The 22062-nt window shown below is 34.8% G+C and overlaps 2 protein-coding genes and 1 pseudogene across 4 annotated transcripts; 1 reads left to right on the forward strand and 2 right to left on the reverse strand.

The window, feature by feature from the left end:
• Positions 1-5257: 5257 nt before the first annotated feature.
• LOC110918088 lies at positions 5258-9415 on the reverse strand (annotated as a pseudogene).
• A 5777-nt stretch (positions 9416-15192) lies between these two features.
• Positions 15193-19237, forward strand: LOC110915775 (protein MULTIPOLAR SPINDLE 1). Of its 3 annotated transcripts, none has more exons than XM_022160529.2 (10): positions 15193-15537; positions 16112-16169; positions 16249-16398; positions 16476-16538; positions 16898-16971; positions 17057-17111; positions 17282-17395; positions 17489-17669; positions 18622-18692; positions 18826-19237. In XM_022160529.2, the coding sequence occupies exons 1-10, from the start codon at positions 15379-15381 to the stop codon at positions 19008-19010; spliced, it is 1110 nt and encodes a 369-aa protein (XP_022016221.1). In that variant the 5' UTR covers positions 15193-15378; the 3' UTR covers positions 19011-19237. The 3 variants fall into 3 exon arrangements, with proteins under 3 accessions (XP_022016221.1, XP_022016220.1, XP_022016222.1); XM_022160528.2 differs by having other exon boundaries at positions 15278-15537; positions 17486-17669; XM_022160530.2 differs by having other exon boundaries at positions 15281-15537; positions 16898-16965; positions 17486-17669.
• Positions 19238-21146: 1909 nt separating this feature from the next.
• LOC110919875 (putative F-box protein At3g10430) lies at positions 21147-22046 on the reverse strand. Its single transcript, XM_022164122.1, has one exon. The coding sequence runs from the start codon at positions 22044-22046 to the stop codon at positions 21147-21149; it is 900 nt and encodes a 299-aa protein (XP_022019814.1).
• Between the last annotated feature and the right edge of the window lie 16 nt (positions 22047-22062).

Below are 22062 nucleotides of genomic sequence, written 5' to 3' on the forward strand. Positions count from 1 at the left end.
CATAGCGTGTGCGACCTCGTTTCCTCTCTTGTTACGCTCAGTTGTCCACCACTCAAGTTCCTTTTCACGAAACACACCGGTTGCATTCAAGGTTCTTAGTTCGTCAGGGCAACCACTTTGCAAGAAGGTAAGCTCGATGGCATCAAACCAGTTCATCATGGCGGTAGCGCCATTCTTGCCGGTAAATTCTAAGGGTTTACAAGCCATGAAGTGCTTAAATTGGAAGGTCGATTTGGGTTTGTCGGCCTTTGAGTCGACCGAACCATGGGGTGAATCGGTTTGGATCTTGCTAACAATGTCGGGTAGGACCTTTGCAAATTGTTTAGCCATAAACTTCATACAATCCTTTTGGGACATGGCGGAGGAGGTCGAACCCTTCTTTGACTTGAGTTTCTTGGATGAACTAGAAGACATCTAAAAGATTTGAAAGAGAAGGGAAAGGATGAGACTTTGATCATTAATTGAAAACAAGGTTTGTGTATGCAAAGCAAGTAGATGTTCAAGTACCAAGTAAAGTTCACATAAAGCATAAGTTTCCAACACACATTCAACATGTATAGCACATAAGTTGCGAATAGGAAAATATAAATTTAGTTGGTTCATGAGAATTATTATTGTTTGTGATTGCGATAATGTGCGACATGATTAAAACGACATTTCGAAATGAATGAACGTTCAAGTATAAAATCACATATAAATTGAGATACATAAAAGAGAGGCTCAATAAAACATAGGAATGTTTCGGGTAGAGAAACGTCGACAATTCCAAAGTGGGTCGAAAGTCCTTTCGATTTAGAGATATTGTGCTTTGGCCTATAAGTAAGATACTCTCGTCGAGAAGCGATTAACGGTATCTTACCCTTCCGGTTACTACACATCTCTAAATGATTGGAACATTCGGGACTTTGGCGAGAATAAAAAAAATCAAGGAATGGGACTTAATCGACAAGATGCGGGTTTCACCCCTAACTTGACGATTTCGTACCCTAAATGTGGTTGGTACTTGTCGGCCAAAATAAAATTTTGACACTTTGACAAGGGTCCACTAGAGTTGAAATGGAAATTACCATTAAGTTGTGGATGTCACTCCTAGCTTAATGGTGAAATTTCGTGCAAAAATAGATTAAAGGTAGAGTGAGAGTCGTTTACCAAATTGTGGGTTTCACGCCTATTTTGGTAAAGTTGTCTCGTTGATGTTACAAGAGTATAAAATAGCAAAAGTGTATTCGTGTTAGCCTTAGGAAAGGCACATAAATTTATTAACAAGAAGTGTAGCTAGGAAGCATGTAAGATAGAGCACAAATGTTTTAAACAACAAATAAGAGACAAAGTTCCTAAAACTATAGACTAGGGCAAAAGCATGGCAATTTTCCTAATTCCCTATAGTTATGGCTCTGATACCAATCTGTCACACCCCAACCAATGGCGGAAACATCGGGATGAGACGAAGTGTGAAGATTGCTCGAGACATCATAACGCTATTTGTGACAATAATTTAATAATCCAAATTTCATTTCCAAAAAAATGTCAAAACATTACAAGAAAAGCAAATAACAACATTGTTCAACATAACATAAACAAAATTGATACAACACTTTAAACCTAAACGTCTAAGTGAGTATTTAGGCATCTTTGCTATCCGTTTTCATTTCATCATCATCAACATGTAACATGTTTAAAAATACAATTCAATGCAAAAGCAAAGGCGAGTATACAAGTTTGGTACGTACATAGCATAAGTTAAAAAGTGTGATCAATTCCTCATGGCAAGCATATGATTCAAGATAAACCTTAAATATGGCATGTGTCTAACATATCAAACCAAGAAAACGCAATATGCTCAAGACATAACCTCAAGTTTACGGGCGGGTCGTTAATCCTATAGCGCTACATATGTCAAGGTTTGGCTCGTACGAAGTTAATGATAAGTTCAACACATAAGAATAACCCAAGTTTAAAGTATCAAGTCATCACGTATACAAGCATGTTATAGGAACGTTCATGTGTTTAACAAAGTGTTCATGTGTAAGTTAATAGGTAAACATGTTACACCCCAAAAGTGGTAAAAGTAAAAAGGGGGAAATACGAGTATACTCACGGTTTACAAGTGGTGACTTGAAATTCCGAGAGCAAGTTTGTAGATGAATTAGTTCGGAGCACCTTGTCCTTCTACACAAGGAAACGTAGGTGTGTGAGTTTGGCGTATAACGGAAGATTATAGATTCGGAGTTTTTAATATATAGAAAGTAACATAGGTGAAAATAATCATCTTGTACGCATAACTCTTGTTCTTGACACTATTGAAACTCAAAAGAGTTGGTATGATTTCATGGATTCTAAGATCCATTAGAGTCATAACAAGGGCATGGTCATAGATGATGTAACGTCCACTTAACAAATAACTATTAAGTCATCATCAAGTCTTAGTTACTTAGATGTATACATATAGAATAACTTAGATATTATATAGTTTACAAGTCTTATGATTCAAGCATGAGGTAGGAGATTAATGTCTCCATTTAGGTACCTCTTTGTGTCATAGAATACATACATGAGGTAGGAAGAACAAGCTTCCATTTAGGCACCTCTATTGTTCACCACTACACTTGTTGTTATAAACAACAAGGAGGGTCATGAACATACAAGTATCAAGGTATTAACAACAACTAATCTATAGCAAAACATCAAGTAATGAGTGGATTCTTATGAAGGATAGCCCAAGCTAATCCAACCATCACACATTCAACAAGTTTCACACTTGAACATTACTTGTGGGTAAAACCCTAATTAAAAACAGAAAGTTTATGAGGTTTTAACCTCTGATTTAGATGTCTCAACCTTGTTTTTAAGCTTAACCAACCATGGGATAAGTTGTAAGCATTAGGACATAGGTATGAGATGTGTTGGACACAAGTTGCATAGATTTAAACAAGTTTTTGATGAACATAAAAACAAACAGAAAGTTTATGGACTATTTCGGGGCATTTCCAGGTCTGATTTCTCCAAGGAGAAGTCTAGGAATCGAACCCCATGATTATACAAGCAAGTAGGAAAAAGAATCGAGTGAATCGGATAAGAATTGAGTGAGTTATGCTCATTTTCGTGAAGGGGTGTCAATCTACTCGAACCTTTGCTTTCAGCTACGGTTTGGAGGATGTTTTGAGAGTTTTTAGTGTTGCAAAAGTGGTAGGGAGGCTGGTTATAAGTGGTATTTATAGGGGGAAGGATTAGGGTTTCAATGGGTTGGGCTTTGGAAGTGTTTAGAAGGGGTTACACCTTGAAACTAGCCCACAAAACCCAACTATATGGGGCTGAATTTTGCTGAATTTGGGCTGCCATGTTTCTTTAGTTTTTTATTTTTTTAAAACATTATAATGAGTAATTTTATTAGTTAAGTTGTGTAATAATATGCAACAATGTTTCCCCTAACTTGTAACAAGGTGAAATATGAAATAAAACATGATTTAACTAGGCAAAAAGTGTAATGTACAAGTATGTAACATGTTTGTAAGTAACAAGTATATGTCACATATTTACAAGTTCAACATATGTTTGTAAGTATCACAAAGAAGTATCAAATGATCTCATGATTAATCGTATTATGGTGTATGTATAGTATGTAACAAGGAAATGCAAGTTTTCATTCATGATCAAAATCTCGAGTTTACAACGAGTACTAGAAGGAACGAGTACAATGATACAAAGCTTCCAAAATTAGCAACACGAGTAAGACAAGCTATAAATAGAAAGTACAAAACACAGGGCGTTACAGTGTGTTTATACAGATCGACCAAAACCACAGGGAACAGAGTTCCTCATCCAAACCCTAAACTCCCTCAATTTCACATCAAAATCAAAGAGAGAAAACCCAATTGAACTCGATTCTAAGCTAAATTCGTGATCACTATAGTTGGAAGATCACAAGGTATGTTTGATTTCGATCTTTGGTAATGTTTGATTCTTCTTGAATTCTCATAACTGAAGTTATTGAAAAATTTATTGATGCTATGGCAAAATTAGGATGATTAAAGGTCTAGGACACAAGTCTTAGATAAGAAACTAGTGATAATACCCGCGAATTTCGCGGTGTTGAAAAATGATATGTTTGTTACTTTTAAAAACAAAATACGTTGTTAATCATAAAGAATCTGTACGCATGATCATAAAGACCGTGAATGTCTAAACAAAAAAAACAAATGCCGATAAAACATTAGCAATCTGTACGCATGATCATACATTTAGTCACACGTAATTATGAAGATTAACCTGCAAAATACTATAAACCTAAAACCTGTCGACGAAGGAAATAGAAACAATAAAGATTAAACTGCAAGGATTGCAGTTAGCAATCATGTATGCAAAATTCAGCCCATATTCTACAAAGGAAATCATGTAATTTGCAATTGCCATAGGCATAATCAACCAAAGTGTAATGTTCATGAACAATTAGGGAGAATAGTAACAAAAATCATGTAGCAAAGTGTGGTTTTGCAACATCAATCAATGATAAAGAATATATAAGGTTTACAAACGTGTTATATAGAACCGCCCTCACATACCCTTAGAACGTGGTTGCTCGCATCCTTTTAGTGAGCCGGTTCCTCCATTGCAATATACAACCAATGGCGTCTGCCCCTTGGAACTCTCTACCGAACTTGAGACTACATATTCATGTCATTGTAAATGGTCAATTGTTAAATATGTACAATACTTGTCATCCTAACTTGTCGTTTTACAAATTATTTTAAATTTTTTAATGTAGTCTAGCTTTGTACCACGACTTCATTCAAGAGCTTTTCGAGCTTCATTTGTTCAAGGCATGTTTGTGGAATATACAACCCTTCTAATCCCAGATGCTTAACCAGTCTCTTCCTAGCACCTTCTCAATAGAAAAAAAAATCATAGCTTATAATAATGACTTATAAAGTCAAAATCAAAGTCAAGTGTGTTGTACCTGTACATAACGTTGGTTTTACTTGTTCCAACTAATCAATTTTCACACACTCGCTTTCATATTTGAACAAATGGTTATTTCTTTTTAAAATTGATGCTTATGTACCCTAAAACCATTGAACCACCGCTAACTTCAAAACTTATTCTTAGAGATATTATAAACGGAGGATCCGTAACCCCATTCCTAGAATTGAAAAAAAAACTTAACAAATGGAAGTAACAATCTTGGAAAAATAACCGATTTTTAAGAATATAGATTAAACGCAAACCTAAAACGTAAGACTGTGTTTTCTCTCCTTGTTACGCATCATCAAATAAGATTGGCAAGTTTCCTGATCTTCTTCATAAGGGGCTAATAAAAAATATTATAAATTTGCTCTAATGATTGCGTTGTTGGTTCAGGCCCCTTAAAACATGATTTATATGGAAGTTAGAAATTATTAAGACTAACCTCAACATGCTCAACACCATCATCATCATCTTTCCAAACTCTAATGGGAATCCGTTGGCGGGCTGCTCGATTTCTGTTTTCTTGACCGTGTCGAGTAATCGGTGAGTCGATCATGACACAAAGCTGGTACCCAAGAATAATATTACAAAATTGACAATGTATGAAACACAAATCTAATACAGACCTCAGCCAATGAAAAAACTGATTGTCGTCTTGAATCATGTGCAAACTGCAAAGCTTTGCTAAAAACCTTTTACCTGATTAAAAAAATTACAAAAATCCATTAAATAACAAAAAATGGACAACTAAAAAAAATATAAAAATTATGTAACTGCCACCAAGTCTTACTCGTTTGGTTCAAAGATAAGTTCTTTAACCACTATAGCGGCAACAACAATTCAAAGTCCAGCCAGGATTACAACACTATATGAAGCTCATTCTATAAATGTCACTAGCTTCTCTGGTATATTGTAAGTGGGCGCATCAAATGGATCTTCAACAGTTGTTACCTCTTTCCTGGTTTGTAAAGTTAGTGCAAAAAAAAAAAAGTTTAGATGGAAAATGGTTAAAAAGTGCATTCAAATGAGTGCAAGCAAATGAAGTTATTATATAAACAGGGCTGAAAAAATAATATAACTAAAGGTGTGTTAGAGTTTAGTGACGAACACAAAAAATACCTAAATAATTAAACTCCACCCCCCCTTTCGCGCCCTAAGATGGTATTGTCTCGCATCTTGTGGTCCTAGGTGACATCTCTTTCGCACCCTTATCCCCCCCCCCCAACATAATCTTAGGTTATTTAGAGAGTCATGGATGATAGCTTTTTTAAAAGGGAAGACATATAAAGAGTTATATCTAAATTGCATCTAAATTCATTAACAGAAACCCAACTAATCGAATAAAACCAAAAAAATATGAAAGAACATCGTAATAAAAAACGTCGGAACCACCATTCCCACCGGCAGTTAAATCACTAATTCTACAAAATGAATTATTTGAACTTGTTGGAGGCCTAGTCTCAAAAAAAAAAATCATACCCCGGGTTGTCGTTTACGAATAAGATAAAGTTATGAGCTTTCGATTTGGCAGTGGCTGTTTCGCCGATGTCGAGTGTCTCAATGCAATCCTACATAAACAAAATCAAATTAAGTCACAAACGAACATCAAAATCAAAATCAAAAGCAAATTCTAAATCCAATAACAAATTAATAGCACACTTTGATGAACGCCTGGAACAACACACCTGTCAAAAAAATCACATAAGTTAGTTTAAAATCTAACTTTTAAGTTAAAATGAAGAAAGTAGCTTTTCTCATGTTTAGGGATGTGAAAAAAAAAACACAAAAAACAAAGACCATATCAGTTGTCAGATAAAACCGAAGTCCAAATTCTACAAAATGAATTATTTGAACCTGTTTGGAGGCCTAGTCTCAAAAAAAATCATACCCCGGGTTGTCGTTTATGAATAAGATAAAGTTATGACCTTTCGATTTGGCAGTGGCTGTTTCGCCGATGTCGAGTGTCTCAATGCAATCCTACATAAACAAAATCAAATTAAGTCACAAACGAACATCAAAATCAAAATCAAAAGCAAATTCTAAATCCAATAACAAATTAATAGCACACTTTGATGAACGCCTGGAACAACACACCTGTCATAAAAATCACATAAGTTAGTTTAAAATCTACCTTTCAAGTTAAAATAAAGAAAGTAGCTTTTCTCATGTTTAGGGATGTGAAAAAAAAAAAAACACAAAAAACAAAGACCGTATCAGTAGTCAGATAAAACCGAAGTTCAATTTTATTTTAATTTTAACTATATTAATATAATATAACATGTCAACAATCAACGACATTCAGTAAACACTAACAATTCACTCTCACATGCCTTTTCAACATTGAAAGATGATAAATATTTACAAAAGTTCTATCTTTTTTAGTAAACAACAAACCCAGTTCAAGATCATAAAAGCACGTCTTAACAAAAAAAAAAAGAGCCAAAATCATCACAGATTCTAATTCCCCCACTTAGAAATAAAATGGACAAATTGTATAACCTTCATCATCAATCACATAAAAAAGTGACACACCAGAACAATTTAATTAACAAAAAGATGATTACGGATCATAAAATTTTTGGTTGGTTATTAAAATTAAATATACAAAACAATCCCTTGACATCTAGTGATTGTTGCGTTGACACAGAGCCGTCTCCAAGAATGATAAAAAAATTTGGGCCTCGTGCGAGACATAAAATTTGGGCCCCCTCCCTATAATGGTATTGATCGAATCTTGGTTTCGTTCGGTATGATACGATACGGTTACTCGATATAAATATCATTATGCCCATGAGGGTTTTATAAACATAAGTATAAAATGTAATATACTAAGTTGTAATATTACATTATCACATAGAACATTCTTATTTTTTTTTAACGGCCAACAAAATCAATCCCGAACACTCTCGGGGCACCCACTAGACAAACGGAGTACTCCGAGAGTAACCCGAGTCCACCACCAATTTCGGGAAAAACCCAGTAACCCACCCGCCCGTAGGCACGATGGTAAAATTACCGGTAAAACCTGTTTTGGATCAATGATCCAACCCAAGTTTCCCTGGGTCTCCTATCATTGCCCACCAGTGCCTCACTCTGAATCAAGTGGAAGTTGAACTTGCATCTATCAAGAGAAATGCAAGCATTCCTCCACTTGATCTAGAGATCATTCGCCATAGAACATTCTTATTACTTTCAAATTTTATGATAAAAGTGACTTATAAATGAAGATATGCCTGTAACTAGGATAAAACAATAGACAACTAAAATATTATATATGAAGATACATCTCCAATGTGCATCAATTAATGTGAAATTAAAAAAAGAAGGTAAAGAAAAATTGTTTGAAAGCAAGGATCGAAATTGCGCCCATGGTTAATATCTCTTAGTCAATAGACTAAAGGGCACCATTTAGTTGTTTAAGAAATAAAACCTTTTGACATTTAAAACTCTGAAAAACTCTGAAAATCAAAACATAAAAAAAAGAAACGTGAGATGACGGAATCGAACTCTAGACTTCAATTATAAAACCCAGAGTGCTTACCAACTGAGATATTGTAGGTGATTATATAAAATATTTATAGTTTGTGTTATATATAACCCTTTATAAAAAAAATTGGGCCCTTTAAAAATTTGGGCCTTGGGCCGTCGCCCGACTTGGCCGGCCCAATAGCCGGCTCTGCGTTGACACAGTACCTGTGCATAGTATGTTATTTTTAAGGAATGATAGCTATTGTGTTATTTAATGTGTCTTTTAGCATGGTGTATTGTTGCTGGTGAGGTATGCTTACATGAATTTTATGTGATCTATGTTTTCATCATCTTCACACATGCCATCATAGCCATAATCTTCACACACGGATCATAGCCTGCAAAAAGAGATAACGAATGACATAATATACCATATGTGACACATAATGCAGTGAAGGTTGTAGTTCTCCCATGAGATTTCACAGGTAAATATATTATTTCTTTGTATATAAAAGATTTATAAATACCTTCACAGATAGAAGCGGGTTCTTTATAAATACCTTCACAAAAAATACCTTAATAACATATGAAAATCTACAATATACTTAGGATAGAAGCCGAGTCTTTATAAATACCTTCACAACTTCTCGAGGAAGAACAACATGCCTAGGAATCACAAATCCAAAGCAATTATCAGAAATTACTTAGAATCTTATAAAGGATATGACAAAATTAAAGAATAGAACAACAACAATCAGAAAAGTTATTTAACCGGGGTGATTTTTCAAAAATATTCAGACACAAATTTTGCTTCAAAGTTTCGAGATTTAGAGTTTTCCTTTAACTTAGTGATGGCTAGTTAAGAAACAATGGCGGATCTGCAGATCTGGTACTATGTTTGAAAGCCAAAGAAAAATAAATATAATCAATAATAAAAAAATGTTTATAGATATGGAAGGGATTCGTACCTTTGTGATGAAGACATTTGATTATCAGAACATATGTATGATTGAAGATGGAGAAACCCTAGATTACGAACGAATGCAAAACACTAAAAAAAGAGATAATCAGCATTCAACAATATGTATGATCAGAATATTGCATAGTTTGCAGACCCATAAAATAAATTAGGGATAACACATGATTCTCAATCAAGAAACAGATCCAAAACACAAATCAAAGAACAAAAATGATTGTATGGCAAAAAAAATTAGAGAATTAGAGAAAAAAAAAACCCTAAAGAAACGTTAATCGAAATCCAGAACATTAGTAACCCTAAAAAAACCTTTTGAATGAAGAATACTAAATCGAATCAATGAGGCAGACGGATGGAAGAACGACAACTATCGAACAAACCCTAGGTGAGAAGAGGAAGTCATACCTTGTTGATGACGATTTGAGATCCTCAGAGATGCAATGATGAATGATAAAGGAGAGGCAGAAATAAGATTCAAGTTGTAGAAACCCTAGGTCGCGAATGAAGTGTGTTCAAGAAGATGAAACCTGTTTGTTTTATATATGGAATGGAGACCCGTATTAGGTATTCGGATCCCGCGTTCGTGTTCACTCAAGGGAAATCAGGAATTGTAAAATGGCGGGAAAATGAGGTTTAGAGGCTCCAGATGGGGGACATGTGTCCCTTAGGTATGGCTTTTATTAGATTTAAAAGATTGATGAATTCATGTTATAACCTAGTGATTTCAATCATATGTGGGTTATATGAATTTGGGAAACTACTTGAATCATTGTGATAATTGATGTTATTTAATTGTTATGATGCAAGTTCTAGTATTAGTTATAGTGTTCTTGACATATGCTTATGAAAATGATGATTTCATATGGGTAAATTGTTCATCATAAACATAATCATGCTAGTATTATAATCTCGCCTTTAAGGTGTTCGACAAAATGTCTAGGTGAATCGGAATATTTGGAAAAATATGAAATAATAACGCAATAGAATAAATAAAAGTATGGTATGTCGAATATTGAACCATGAGTTCTAAGCGATATATTCGAATTAAACTATATAGGTAATTTGGGTGAATCATCGAGTGGGCAAGGCGGAACGGATAACCGCTTAAAAGGAAAGCTTTGAAAGGTACGTGGCTATGCACTTCGTAGATTATCATTATTATCTTATGTTTAGTTATTTGAATAATGATTAAATCGTTATGAAGTTTGGTTATTACTGAAACGGAGGATTCCGAATGTATTAACCATTTGGAATAACTAGTGTATAGTGCTAAATAAAAACATGGAAGTGGTGGATTTCCACTTTAAGATTTAAACGGGTCAAAGTGATCCGAATCGTACATGTTTGGTGGTGTGAAAGCGATAGAAGTCGCCAACGAAACCAAACGGGTCAAAACAACCAAAGTAATAAACTTTGGTGAAATAAGGCGACGAATGTCGCTAGGAAAGTTAAACGGGTCAATTTGACCCAAAGGGTGATTGTTTGGTAATATAAAGCGACGGATGTCGTTAAGTAAACCAAATAGGTTAAAACAACCAAAGTAATGAAACTTTGGTGAAATAAAGCGATGGATTTCGCTAAGAGAACTAAACGGGTCAATAGGATGTCTTGATGTAAACCGGAAAAGGTTGCACGATTAAAGATGTCAAAATGATGCCGGATTTTTAATTAATAAACATTATAGTTGTTAGTCGAGAGACGGTTAATGATGAATATAAGTCATAAACTCAGGTTTGAGTATGACTAAAAGATGGTGAATTCAAATTAAAGGATTCGTGTTAAATTCATGTAAGTGAATAAGGTTTACGGGTCGAATAAACATACACATACAAATATGAGCCCATAAATTGTATGTATAACACCCCGTCAATTTGATATGTTTATAGGTGTTAATCCCATAGAAAGTTGGGAGTTAAAAACCAAGTTATGAACGGGACAAATAATTTGGAAATAATTGTAAAGATAGAATTACGGTCACGTAGAAAGAAACGGATCATAAAAGATAGAATTACGGTCACGTAGAAAGAAACGGATCATAAAACGGATCAATAACGGACAAGTTATGTCCGTTTTCGTAAAAATAAGTGTTGCTGGGAAAAATGCAGACCTGAATACCAATCTTGCTGTCGAAAATGTATTGTCGCGGCACGCGACGGCAGGCAGTGGTACCTGTCGCGTCACGCGACCAACCTCGCGGCCCGCGAGAGAGGTGGCTCTCCTTGTCGCGGCGCGCGACCACTCATTTAACTGCGATTTTTATTGTTGTTGATCTGTTTAGTCTAGTTAATACATATAAGAAAGTCTTAACTATCATAACTAATGAAATTTTGGTGTTTTGACTCTAGGTAACTATTATGAAACCACGGATGAAGATCAAGCTATCGAAAGAACTGAACACACTCACACAAGAAGCTTCCGCAAAGAAACTAGGTCTTTTATAACTAAACGCCTTAGTTATGTATTATCAAGCCTTTGTAAATATTGCTTAAATATTTTGGTTCAGTTAAGTAAGTGTTGTTAAAACGTTTGGTTTGTAACCATGGTAAGCATATTTTGACGGGTTTGAAATCTAAAAAAACGTTGTTGCATAACCGTTATGATAAATGACGTTTAGAATAGCATGAAATATTATAAAATACTCATTGAATATAAGGGTCTTACAAAAAAGTAAGCCACAGGGAGCACCGATGTAATTTCCAAAAGTTGGGGACCATATGTGTTACTTTACAAAACCACAGGGACTATCCGAGCATTTTACTCTAACATGAAATTTCCGGGTTTGGGTTTAGTCTAAACGGGTTCAGGTCAGTTTCAGGTTGACCCCATGAACCCGTTTAGCTAAGCGAGTCATGTTCAGGTCAACCTAGTCGGGTTGGCGGTTGGCCCGTTTAACCCATTTATATTATATTATACATTTTACAATTTTTATGTCATAAATAAAACTAAGTGTGTATTTTATACCATAATTATAGCTTTAAAAGAGAAATTAATATAAGATTTTATAATTTAATGTAATTGTATAATATGCATTTACGTTCCTTTGTAGTATAGTTTAATATGAATTTATTAAATTGCGGAAATAATAAAAAAAATCGGGTTGAATAGGTTGTGATCGGGTCAATCGGCGAATATTCAGGCCTTGTCCGGGTCACATGTATGACACTATGACACGATTTTCGGGTTCGGGTTCGTATAAAATTTTCGGGATCAGGCCGGGTTGAACCTGCTAACCCACAACACGATCCGTTAAGCACTCCTAGGTCGGAGCGAGATGACTGTCCAAAGATTATGACAACTATTATAAATTTAAATATTTAAGGCATGTCCAAATTAAAATATCACATAACATGTAAATCTTAAATAATTCATACATTAACCATAGTCATGTAACATAAGATAAAATCCATTTTATTAATCTATGACATGTTCTAAGTGCCTTCATCTTATGATATATGCTTACTTGTATCATGTGTAAAAATAGTTTTGAGTCAACATTAAGTTGATGAATAGATCTATATTTAATTTAAAGTAAAAAAAAATTGCTTTTAATTATAAAATAAACTTAACATGTGGTTCAAGTGTAAGTGTTATATCCATATCAATCCAACCATAACAACAATCATCACAACCAAATATAATAATGCCACACAACGATAATGAAATAATCCGAGATTCAAACCTCAAAGAGCGAATCTAAATGACGATGGTGATACTTAGTTCAACCCATGGCTGTGGAAAACCGGCCCGCCTGTGGATCCACATTAGAAACAATAGACACAAAGCGAGTAACAAATAGATATGTAACACATAGCGACATTGTTTATGGTTACGAGATTTTAGTTAAGATTGGACGAGCCGGTTCCAATACCGTTAGAATGAGTCCAATCAAAATTTGTTTGAGTCGGTTCCCACTATTTCTCATCTTTTTAGGCTGGAGGGTATGGAGAGCCTCATCCCCAAGGGGATGAGCCGCCACATCACCGCCACGTAAGCTCGGCTTGGAGGGGATGGGGGATGAACCCCTTTATATATATCTATCTATACATATAATAAAAGAAGCCATGTTAGAGACACATGTCGTTCTATTAGACAGTCTTAATTATTTTTCTAAATATTTATTATGAAAAGTCATTTATTGATAATATTAAATTTAAAATTTGTAGAAGAGATTTTAATGATAAAGACAAATATAACTGATAATAATATATTAATTATTATAATCATATATTAATTATTAAGGGTGGGAGTTGGCTACAAAGTCCATTTTTCCTGCAAAGTGTAAAAAGTCATAAAACATCATAATCTCAACCATAAAACACACTCAAAACCTACAAATAACATAGTGAAGATTCTTAAAACACCATATTTGTGGGTTTTGTGTTGTGTTTTGGATGATAAGGCTTTGATTATCGAATGACTAACATTAGTGTGTTTTATGTTGATTATCATGTTGTGTTTTATATTCATAGTTGTACGATGATGTGTTTGAAGTTTTTAAGGACTGTTAGGGTTTTGATATTATGTTTTAGTGATACTCACTATGTTATTTGTGGGTTTTGAATGTGTTTTATGGCTGAAATTGTGGTGTTTTATGACTTTGTACACTTTGTAGGAAAAATGAACTTTGTAGCCGAACCTTACCCTATTATTAAAATCTAAAAAAATATAATAGCGTTCTAAATATTTATAAAGATAAAGATTTGAGTTAATTACATAGTTAGTCCCTGTGGTTTGCATAAAATAACATACTTAGGTACTAATAGTTTAAAATCATCTTCTAGAGTATTAACTTTTGATTTTGTAACGTTTGGAGATATTAACTTCTAGGGTATTAACATAGTTAGTCCTTGTGGTTTGCACAAAATAACATACTTAGGTACTAATAGAATGTGATTTGAAACCTGCAAATAACGTTAATGCCTTGAAACGTTACAAAACGAAAAATTAATACCCTAGAATGTGATTTTAAACTATTAGTACCTAAGTATGTTACTTTGTGCAAAATACAGGGACTAACCATGTAATTAACTCTAAAGATTTTATTTAATTGGTAGTTTTAATTGTTTTTATATTTTGATGATAAGGACAAGGATAACTGATAATCACATATTAAAATAAAAATATTTATTTTAATCAACTGTTCCATTAAAAAGATTTATTCAATACATGTAGAACATATATATTTTTTATACATGGTATATTTAGAATCCTATTTCTAATAAAGGATCCCATTATCCCGTTTTACACTCCAATGAAATAATAATATTAAATCATAATATTCAGCTTATCTCTTGTATATTTAATATTTTTTACTAAAATATTTCTTTTCTTTTTTTTTTTCTGCTGATTATCCAACATCAGGTAATACGTAAGTTTCTAACCTAATAATAAATAAAAAAACAAAGTAAAATTTTATAAACCATGTAATACACAACTCTCTAACCTAATAAAAAATAAAGTGAGATGTTACAATAAGTAAACAGTACCTCAAAATTCCTTTTGTTAGAAAACACAACTTGATTTCTAAATATTTTAACGGATTAAATTATTTGTGTAAGACATGTGTTTATTCAAATCGTGCAATACATGAGTTTTTAAAAGATGTAACTATTTCATTACTTCGTATATAAAATTATATTTATTCAACCCGTGTAATACACGAGGTTCTAACATAGTATGTGTATGTATGTAGAGCTGTGTGTGTGAGGATAGAGAAATTAAGCCCCGTCGAGAACAGCTGGTGGGAGACGATGGGGACGGGCCGGACCGAGGGGTGCGGTGTGGGGTACCGGTGCCGGGCCAAGCCGGGCCTAAGCAGGCCCCATACCGTCTGGTCTTAGTGTTCTCTTATTGAAGTCTCCCCTATGAAAATTTTATTAGTCTATATTTCGTGAGTTTGGCCAAATAAATACTAGTCGTTTATCTAATTTGCAGAGCTCCCGCGCGGGAGAAAGGAACGGTGAAAACTGAAAATGGCGTCGGAAACCACCACCACCGCCGCTTCAGACGAACCGTTGAAGCTCGCTTTAGCAATGGCTCTTCTTCGTTCTAAGCTCGTAAACAAAACTTCTGAAACTTCTCATCCTCCATCTGATACCTCCAGTTCTGAAGCTCTCAAATGGAAACGCAAGGTACATCCTCTCATCTCTCCCTTTCACAACGTATACATCTTGCAAAAACCCTCAGTTGAATCGAAATTAGCTTCGAATTAGGTCAAAATTACGTCACTGAGTTGTTATTGACTCATTGCATAGCTTGTGATTCTGTTTGTATTTATAACGTTTTGCTCTTACAAAAACCGTCAGTTGAATCTGAATTAGTTTCGAATTAGGTCAAAGTGACGTCACTAAGCTGTTGTTGACTTATTGCATAGTTTTTTTTATGAACATTTAGTAATTCTGTTTGTATTTGTAACGTTTTGCTCTTGCAAAGACCGTCAGTTGAATCGAAATTAGCTTCGAGTTAGGTCAAAGTGACGTCACTGAGTTGTTATTGACTTATTGCATAGCTTGTGGTGAACGATGTGAACATTTATGGATTCTGTTTGTATTTATAACCTTTTGCTATTGCGAAAACTGTCAACTGAATTGAAATTAGCTTTGAGTTAGGTCAAAGTGACATCACTGAGATGTTATTGACTTGTTGCATAGTTTGTGATGATCGATGTGAACACTTAAGCATTCTGTTTGCAAATCTGCAATACAGGCAAAAGAGCGTAAACAAGAGATTCTCAGACTCAAACAAGATCTCGTAGAAGTGGAAGGTTCATATCTCTTTGTGTGTGTATGTTAGACAAATGTATATGTTCCAGTTCCATCTTAGGTGACGTGTAATTTGTGCAGATGGAATGCATCATGAAGTGTTCCCGGGGAGTGCATCCTGCAAATGCTATTTCTTCGACAATTTAGGGAAAATGAGCCCTAATGAGATATCAGGAGAAGGATTTGATGAGAGATTTAAGGATGTGTTACGTCGCAGATTTCTTAGACAAGGTTACATAAATTAATACGTGGTTGATTTATCGTGTTACGTGTTTTGTGATATTTATTGATTGATTTCGTTGGTGCAGTGAGACTGAAGGAACGAAGAAAAAGAAGAAATGATGGTTCCACACAAAGATTATTTTTGTCTGGTATAAGTCACTACTAGTATCTTTCATAAATGTTAATATTTTAGGACTGTTGCTAATAAACTTCATGTTCTTCTAATTGTTCAGAAAATGCAATTTCCTTGATGTTCATGTTAATTTATCATTTAGCAAAGGATAATTCTGCATCAACAGTTTCATGTTAATATGTAGAAATCTGGTTTTACCTTGATAGTTTATAAACTAGTTCCCTTCCATTTATCTATGTAACAATAACATAACATACATTAACAAAACAAAACCATCCAAACGGGATGCAATGGCATGGGTGAGAGATGTTTGATAGTTTGGACAGTACAGATAAATATAACAATCTGATTTTTATCTACTGTTTGCATTGGCAGATAATAAAGCTGAGGAGACTGAACAACTTAGGGCCTCGGCTGATTTTCTTGTGGAGCTATGTGACACTGTAAGGGTGTGTTGGTCACCTAATATTGATTCTAGACATTCGGTCCATCATTCTGCTTACTTTATCCAACTTTTTTTTACAATTGTTGCAGCCAGATGATGGTGACTTTGCAAACTGGTCACACCAAGCTGTAGACTTCATTTTGGGTATATCTTTCTCATTTTATTTTGAAGTATATCTCTGGTCACCTACCATGCACAAATACCATGTTTATATCACCAATCCACATGATTTTTTTGCAGAAACCTCCTGCTTCGTTCCTGTTAAAACGCGTAACTTATTCTTATATTTGTTTCCCTTTGTTCTGTCTTTGAAGATACGATCAATAATACATTGTCCAAGGGAAAGAATATTGAATCTGTTGATGGGATCGTTGGCAGCTTGTCACTACACATAGTGCGGAAAATGTGCACTACACTACAAGGAAACGGTAAGTATCTTTCTGGTCCGTAATGCAAATGTGCAATACAGATAGAGTAGTATGCAAAATATTCATTGTATTGTTGTGTATCTTTGTTAGAAGCCCATCATGATGCCCGGATCCATGTTCAACACTTGCTTCGTAAGCTTGGAAGCGAGTCATGTATTGGGCAACGAGTTATTCTTGCAGTTTCTCAAAGAATATGTTTACTAGCAGAAAATTTGCTGTTTCTTGATCCATTTGAATCAACTTTCCCCGAGATGCATAGCAATCTGTACATTTTGTAAGTTATTATCAACCATGATCATCTCCTAATAATCCTCTTGTTCTGTCTATGATGCTTCTGTTTGTGTGTCACGGCTGAACTAAATAACTCTGCATTTGTAAGTATGACACTTAGGCCTGTAAACGAACCGAATGCACGTGAACTATTAGCGGGAAGTTCGTTTTTCATTTATTTAAATAAACGAACAAACATGAACAAGTTTGTTTTTCATCTAATTAAACGTACGAACACGAACACACGTTTTGTTCTTTCATAGATGTTCGTGAATGTCCGTTTATGTTCATTCATTTATGTTCGTTTATTCACGTGTGTTTGTGTTCATTTAAATTTTAATAAATATATAAGTAGTTATATTTGTATAAATATAAATTTTAAAGGGGATTTCTAACTACTTATAGAAATAACTAATTAGTAATTGGGCTTCCTAGTAATAAAAAATGGGTTTTCGAATTGAACTTATCGTAATAAATCACTAAATTATATATACAAGTTAAAAAACTACTTTATGTTCGTTTATGTTTCGTCAATTAGGTACCTATAAGTTTGTTTGTTTATGTCCGTTTACGTTTTGTGAACTGTTCGTTTGGCTTTAAACGGACACGAACATGCTCGTTTTCTTAATGAACGAACTTGAACAAAAAATGTGTTCGATTACATGTTCGTGTTCGTTATTTAAAGTTAGATGAACGAACACGAACATACCCGCGTTCTTGTTCGTTCGGTTCGTCCACAGGCCTAATGACACTCAACTTTTTCATAGATGATAAACTCAATACAATATTATTTCGGGCTATTTTTTACCAGCACAAGATACCCACAGGTGTACTTAGCCACCAGGTTGGAACAATGCATCAACCTCAAAGTTCCATTTTATGTACCATAATTCGTATAGTCACAACTTTCATACCCTAACACGATAACTTTGTCACATGTGCTATGTATTTGGCAGGATCCAGCTTATTGAGTTTTTAGTATCGGACTACCTGATAAGTTGGTCAAAGACAAGTGGTTTTGCAACTGGTAAGCATGTTTTTTGTATCATATGCTAATTACATTACCACCTTATAGATTCAAATTGACAAGTTAGTTCTGTGTGGTTGTAAACCGTATGGGTACATCATAATAATAAAACATTCAACCGTAACTATGCTAGAGTTGTTTGAAGAGTGGGTGACTTCAATCCTCCATGCTAGAAAAGGACTTCAGCTTTTAGAAAGCAGATGTGGGCTTTACATTTTGTACATGGATCGCGTAACTGGGTTAATTGCCAAACTAGTGGGCCAGGCTGAATCCCTACAAAGGCTCAACCCGAATATTCTTCAAAGGTTATTTTGCTGAATCTCTACAATGTATGCCACACCTTCCTCTTCCCACTTTCAATTATATATGTTCTTAGCATACCAAACTGTCAATCTGTCATGAGTTTTGCATAGAGGTGCCCGTTTCAACCCGTTTATCTCTAAATGGGTCAGTTTTGGTTATATAAATACCGGGTCAAATAGATTGTTAATTCATAACCAATTTGGTTTGGATTTCGGTTTAAAACATCAAAACCGATTTGTAAATTTGTTCTTGGGTTTTTAAAAAAATCAATAATTTCAGTCAGAGTTATTGATGCTCCAACTTGACTGCTGATTCAGTCTCACAGTTGTCAAGATTGAAATCAAACAATGAATGAATTCCATTGGTGAGTCTTAAATTTCAAAATAGAAAGACATTGTAGATCCAGTTGATTATGTAGCATGCAAAAGACCGCTTAACAGCCTCGGTTCTCTTGAAACTGAAACAAAAACCAGTTTCTAAGGGGGGTAGGGGTGGAATAACTCACTAACCATTCCATCACTTACAACATCCAATCAGGTTCTGCCATGTCATCAACCATTATTTCCATCACTCACACCCTTTTTTGCTGGAAATGGTCATCACTTGTACAAATTCCATCACTCACTAATTTTTTGCTGGAAAAGACCCACAACCGTTCCATTTTCAATTTTGAAAACGCGTGCTCCGGTTCACGCGTTAAACATATTACGCGTTAAAAAGGAAGGCGGCGGCGGTGTGGGCATATGAAACACGCGTTATGGGGGGACATAACGTGTCCACCCCGGGTCCTCTAAGCTCGGTCTGTAGCATTTAAGTTTTGTTTTATTTTTGTTTATTTGGTTTCAAACTGGATATTGAACACTCCTGCCTACAAGCTATCTTGTTAAAAGTCGATCTGAATTATCTTTCTTTCTAAGGGGTGCTTGTTTTCAAAAAGCACTGAGGTACTTAGATGGTATTTTAACTTGTTAACGTTTTAACACTAAAAAATAATATATGTAAAACACAAAAAAAAAAGCATTTTCGAACCCTTTTCACATTTGATTGCAAGGGTAGTGTAACTCCTGATTGCAAGGGTAGTGTCACACACCTGCATTGCTATTTATAATAGTCGCAGCTGCGGTTAATATAAAAAAAATTATTTGACTATATCATTTTTGCTATATGTTGAATCTTTTATTTGTAACTAAACTTATTTAATGCAAAGATTGATGTATAGATCTATTTCATATTGTTGGCTATAAAATAAACCTACCGGTCCAGCTCTTCAGACAGCAAATAGATCATAGTGGTTGGGAGTTTTACCATACTAGACCTTATTTTGAACACAGGATGAATCATAAATGCATCACATAATCATGAAAACAACGAGAATCTTAGACCAGTAGACGAATACTAAATGCAGACCATAATCATGATAACAACAGGAATCTTGCTATCCAAACATAATCCAAAACAACAAGAACACTGATAGTGGATAGTTAAATCAATGATATTATATAACTTGATTAGTAAGCTAGTGTCTAAAAGACAGAAAAAAAAGCACCCTGTTCGTGTTAAAGAGTGTAAACATCTGCAAACAAATCGCCTGTTTGGTCACTCTACGACAAACTAACACGTTTTATATGAGGTCTGTTCTAGTTATACAAAAAAGACACGCGGTTGAATTGATTGGGTGATTAAAGGCAAACCAAATATGAAATGACTGAAGTTATGAAATTAGATCATTTTAAAACTAAAGATCATCTTGTGTTGCATAGATAAGAGTATGAAAAGTCAAAAGTGTTTCCAAGCTGTTGCTTTATACATGGCTTCTTGCTTGTATGCTTCAAAAACCTTTATCCTTTTAGCTCTCAGGTTTAAAAATGTAGCCTTTACTATTGTTATAGATAATAAAATCTGGATGATCAAGTAGAAGTAGTCTTTCCTCGTAGCGATGCACACCAAATGCCGAACTTATTCCAGTTATCCCAAGACTGTTGGTGTGTTTAGATTCGGGGTCATAAACAACAAGCAGTGCATCATCAAGCGGTATATAGGGATGTTCTTCAACTTCCGTTATAAGCTGACCACGTTTCGTAGATCCTAGTACTTCTAAAAGTCCTGATGCAGCTGATGTGTATATATTGAATAACTTTGTAAACGACTTTTCTAACCATCCTCCATCATCCATACAACGGAAACCGGACTATAGGCCTCTGCATTGCCTTCAATCACAACAAGAGACTCCCCTAGCTTAGACATAGACAACTTCATATGATCCAGATGGGCTAAACTATCTGGAAGATTTACTTCTTTAAATTCTTCACTTGTGATATCAAATGAGATAATCAAGTTATAATCCTCGAGTCCACCATCCACGGTAATTCTTTCCGTAACAAGCCAATACAGAAAGCCATCTATAACTACACTAGAATGACGAAATCTAATTGATGTGCGAGGTAGATTGTTACCATATGGAGTTCTCCAAGCCCCTGCGCTTAACGTGAAAACCTCAACTTGTGGAATGCTATCAGGTATACTTTCCATATCCTTCCTCCAACCAATATGTTTAATCTTGACAATCTTAGGATCACAAGTCTTACCACAAACCCCGAAACCTAAAAGGGTTGCAGATAGATATACTCCCAAATTAGACAAAACAATAGCAACTGCTTTTCTAATTGAAGGGTTCCAAATCACAGCCACTTCCTTTCCAGGGAAGGGACCATCATGATAAATACTCTCCAAACACAACAAGCCATGAGAGCTGCCGATTATGATAGGATATTTAAGGTTATTAACCAGTGGGGGGAGAGTGGGGGAAACTCTGTGATGAGGGAAACTATCATTATCAAGAATTGAAACATATTTCCGCTCAACATCAGGACCAACCTTATTGTCGTAGCTTACAAATAGATGTTGCACGTGGCTGCTATAATCAGCAATGAAACGAGAACTATCGATCATAGACTTCCATGATTTGGAAACGGATCGGAATTGAATCAGCGGTTTCACAGGAAGCCTTTTCATGATTTCCACCTGGAGTTCAAACGGTATGTTGTCTGACATTTTGATTCAGATTGAG

Source organism: Helianthus annuus, chromosome 16 (genome assembly GCF_002127325.2).
Source record: "Helianthus annuus cultivar XRQ/B chromosome 16, HanXRQr2.0-SUNRISE, whole genome shotgun sequence".
In the NCBI taxonomy this organism is placed as follows: Eukaryota; Viridiplantae; Streptophyta; class Magnoliopsida; order Asterales; family Asteraceae; genus Helianthus; species Helianthus annuus.

Coding starts and splice junctions, on each gene's coding strand:
- LOC110915775 (XM_022160528.2), top strand. CDS start 15,379: ATGGCGTCGGAAACCACCACCACCGCCGCTTCAGACGAACCGTTGAAG. Junction 16,399..16,475: donor TCGCAGATTTCTTAGACAAG/GTTACATAAATT, acceptor TCGTTGGTGCAG/TGAGACTGAAGGAACGAAGA. Junction 18,693..18,825: donor GACAAGTGGTTTTGCAACTG/GTAAGCATGTTT, acceptor TAACTATGCTAG/AGTTGTTTGAAGAGTGGGTG.
- LOC110919875 (XM_022164122.1), bottom strand. CDS start 22,046: ATGTCAGACAACATACCGTTTGAACTCCAGGTGGAAATCATGAAAAGG.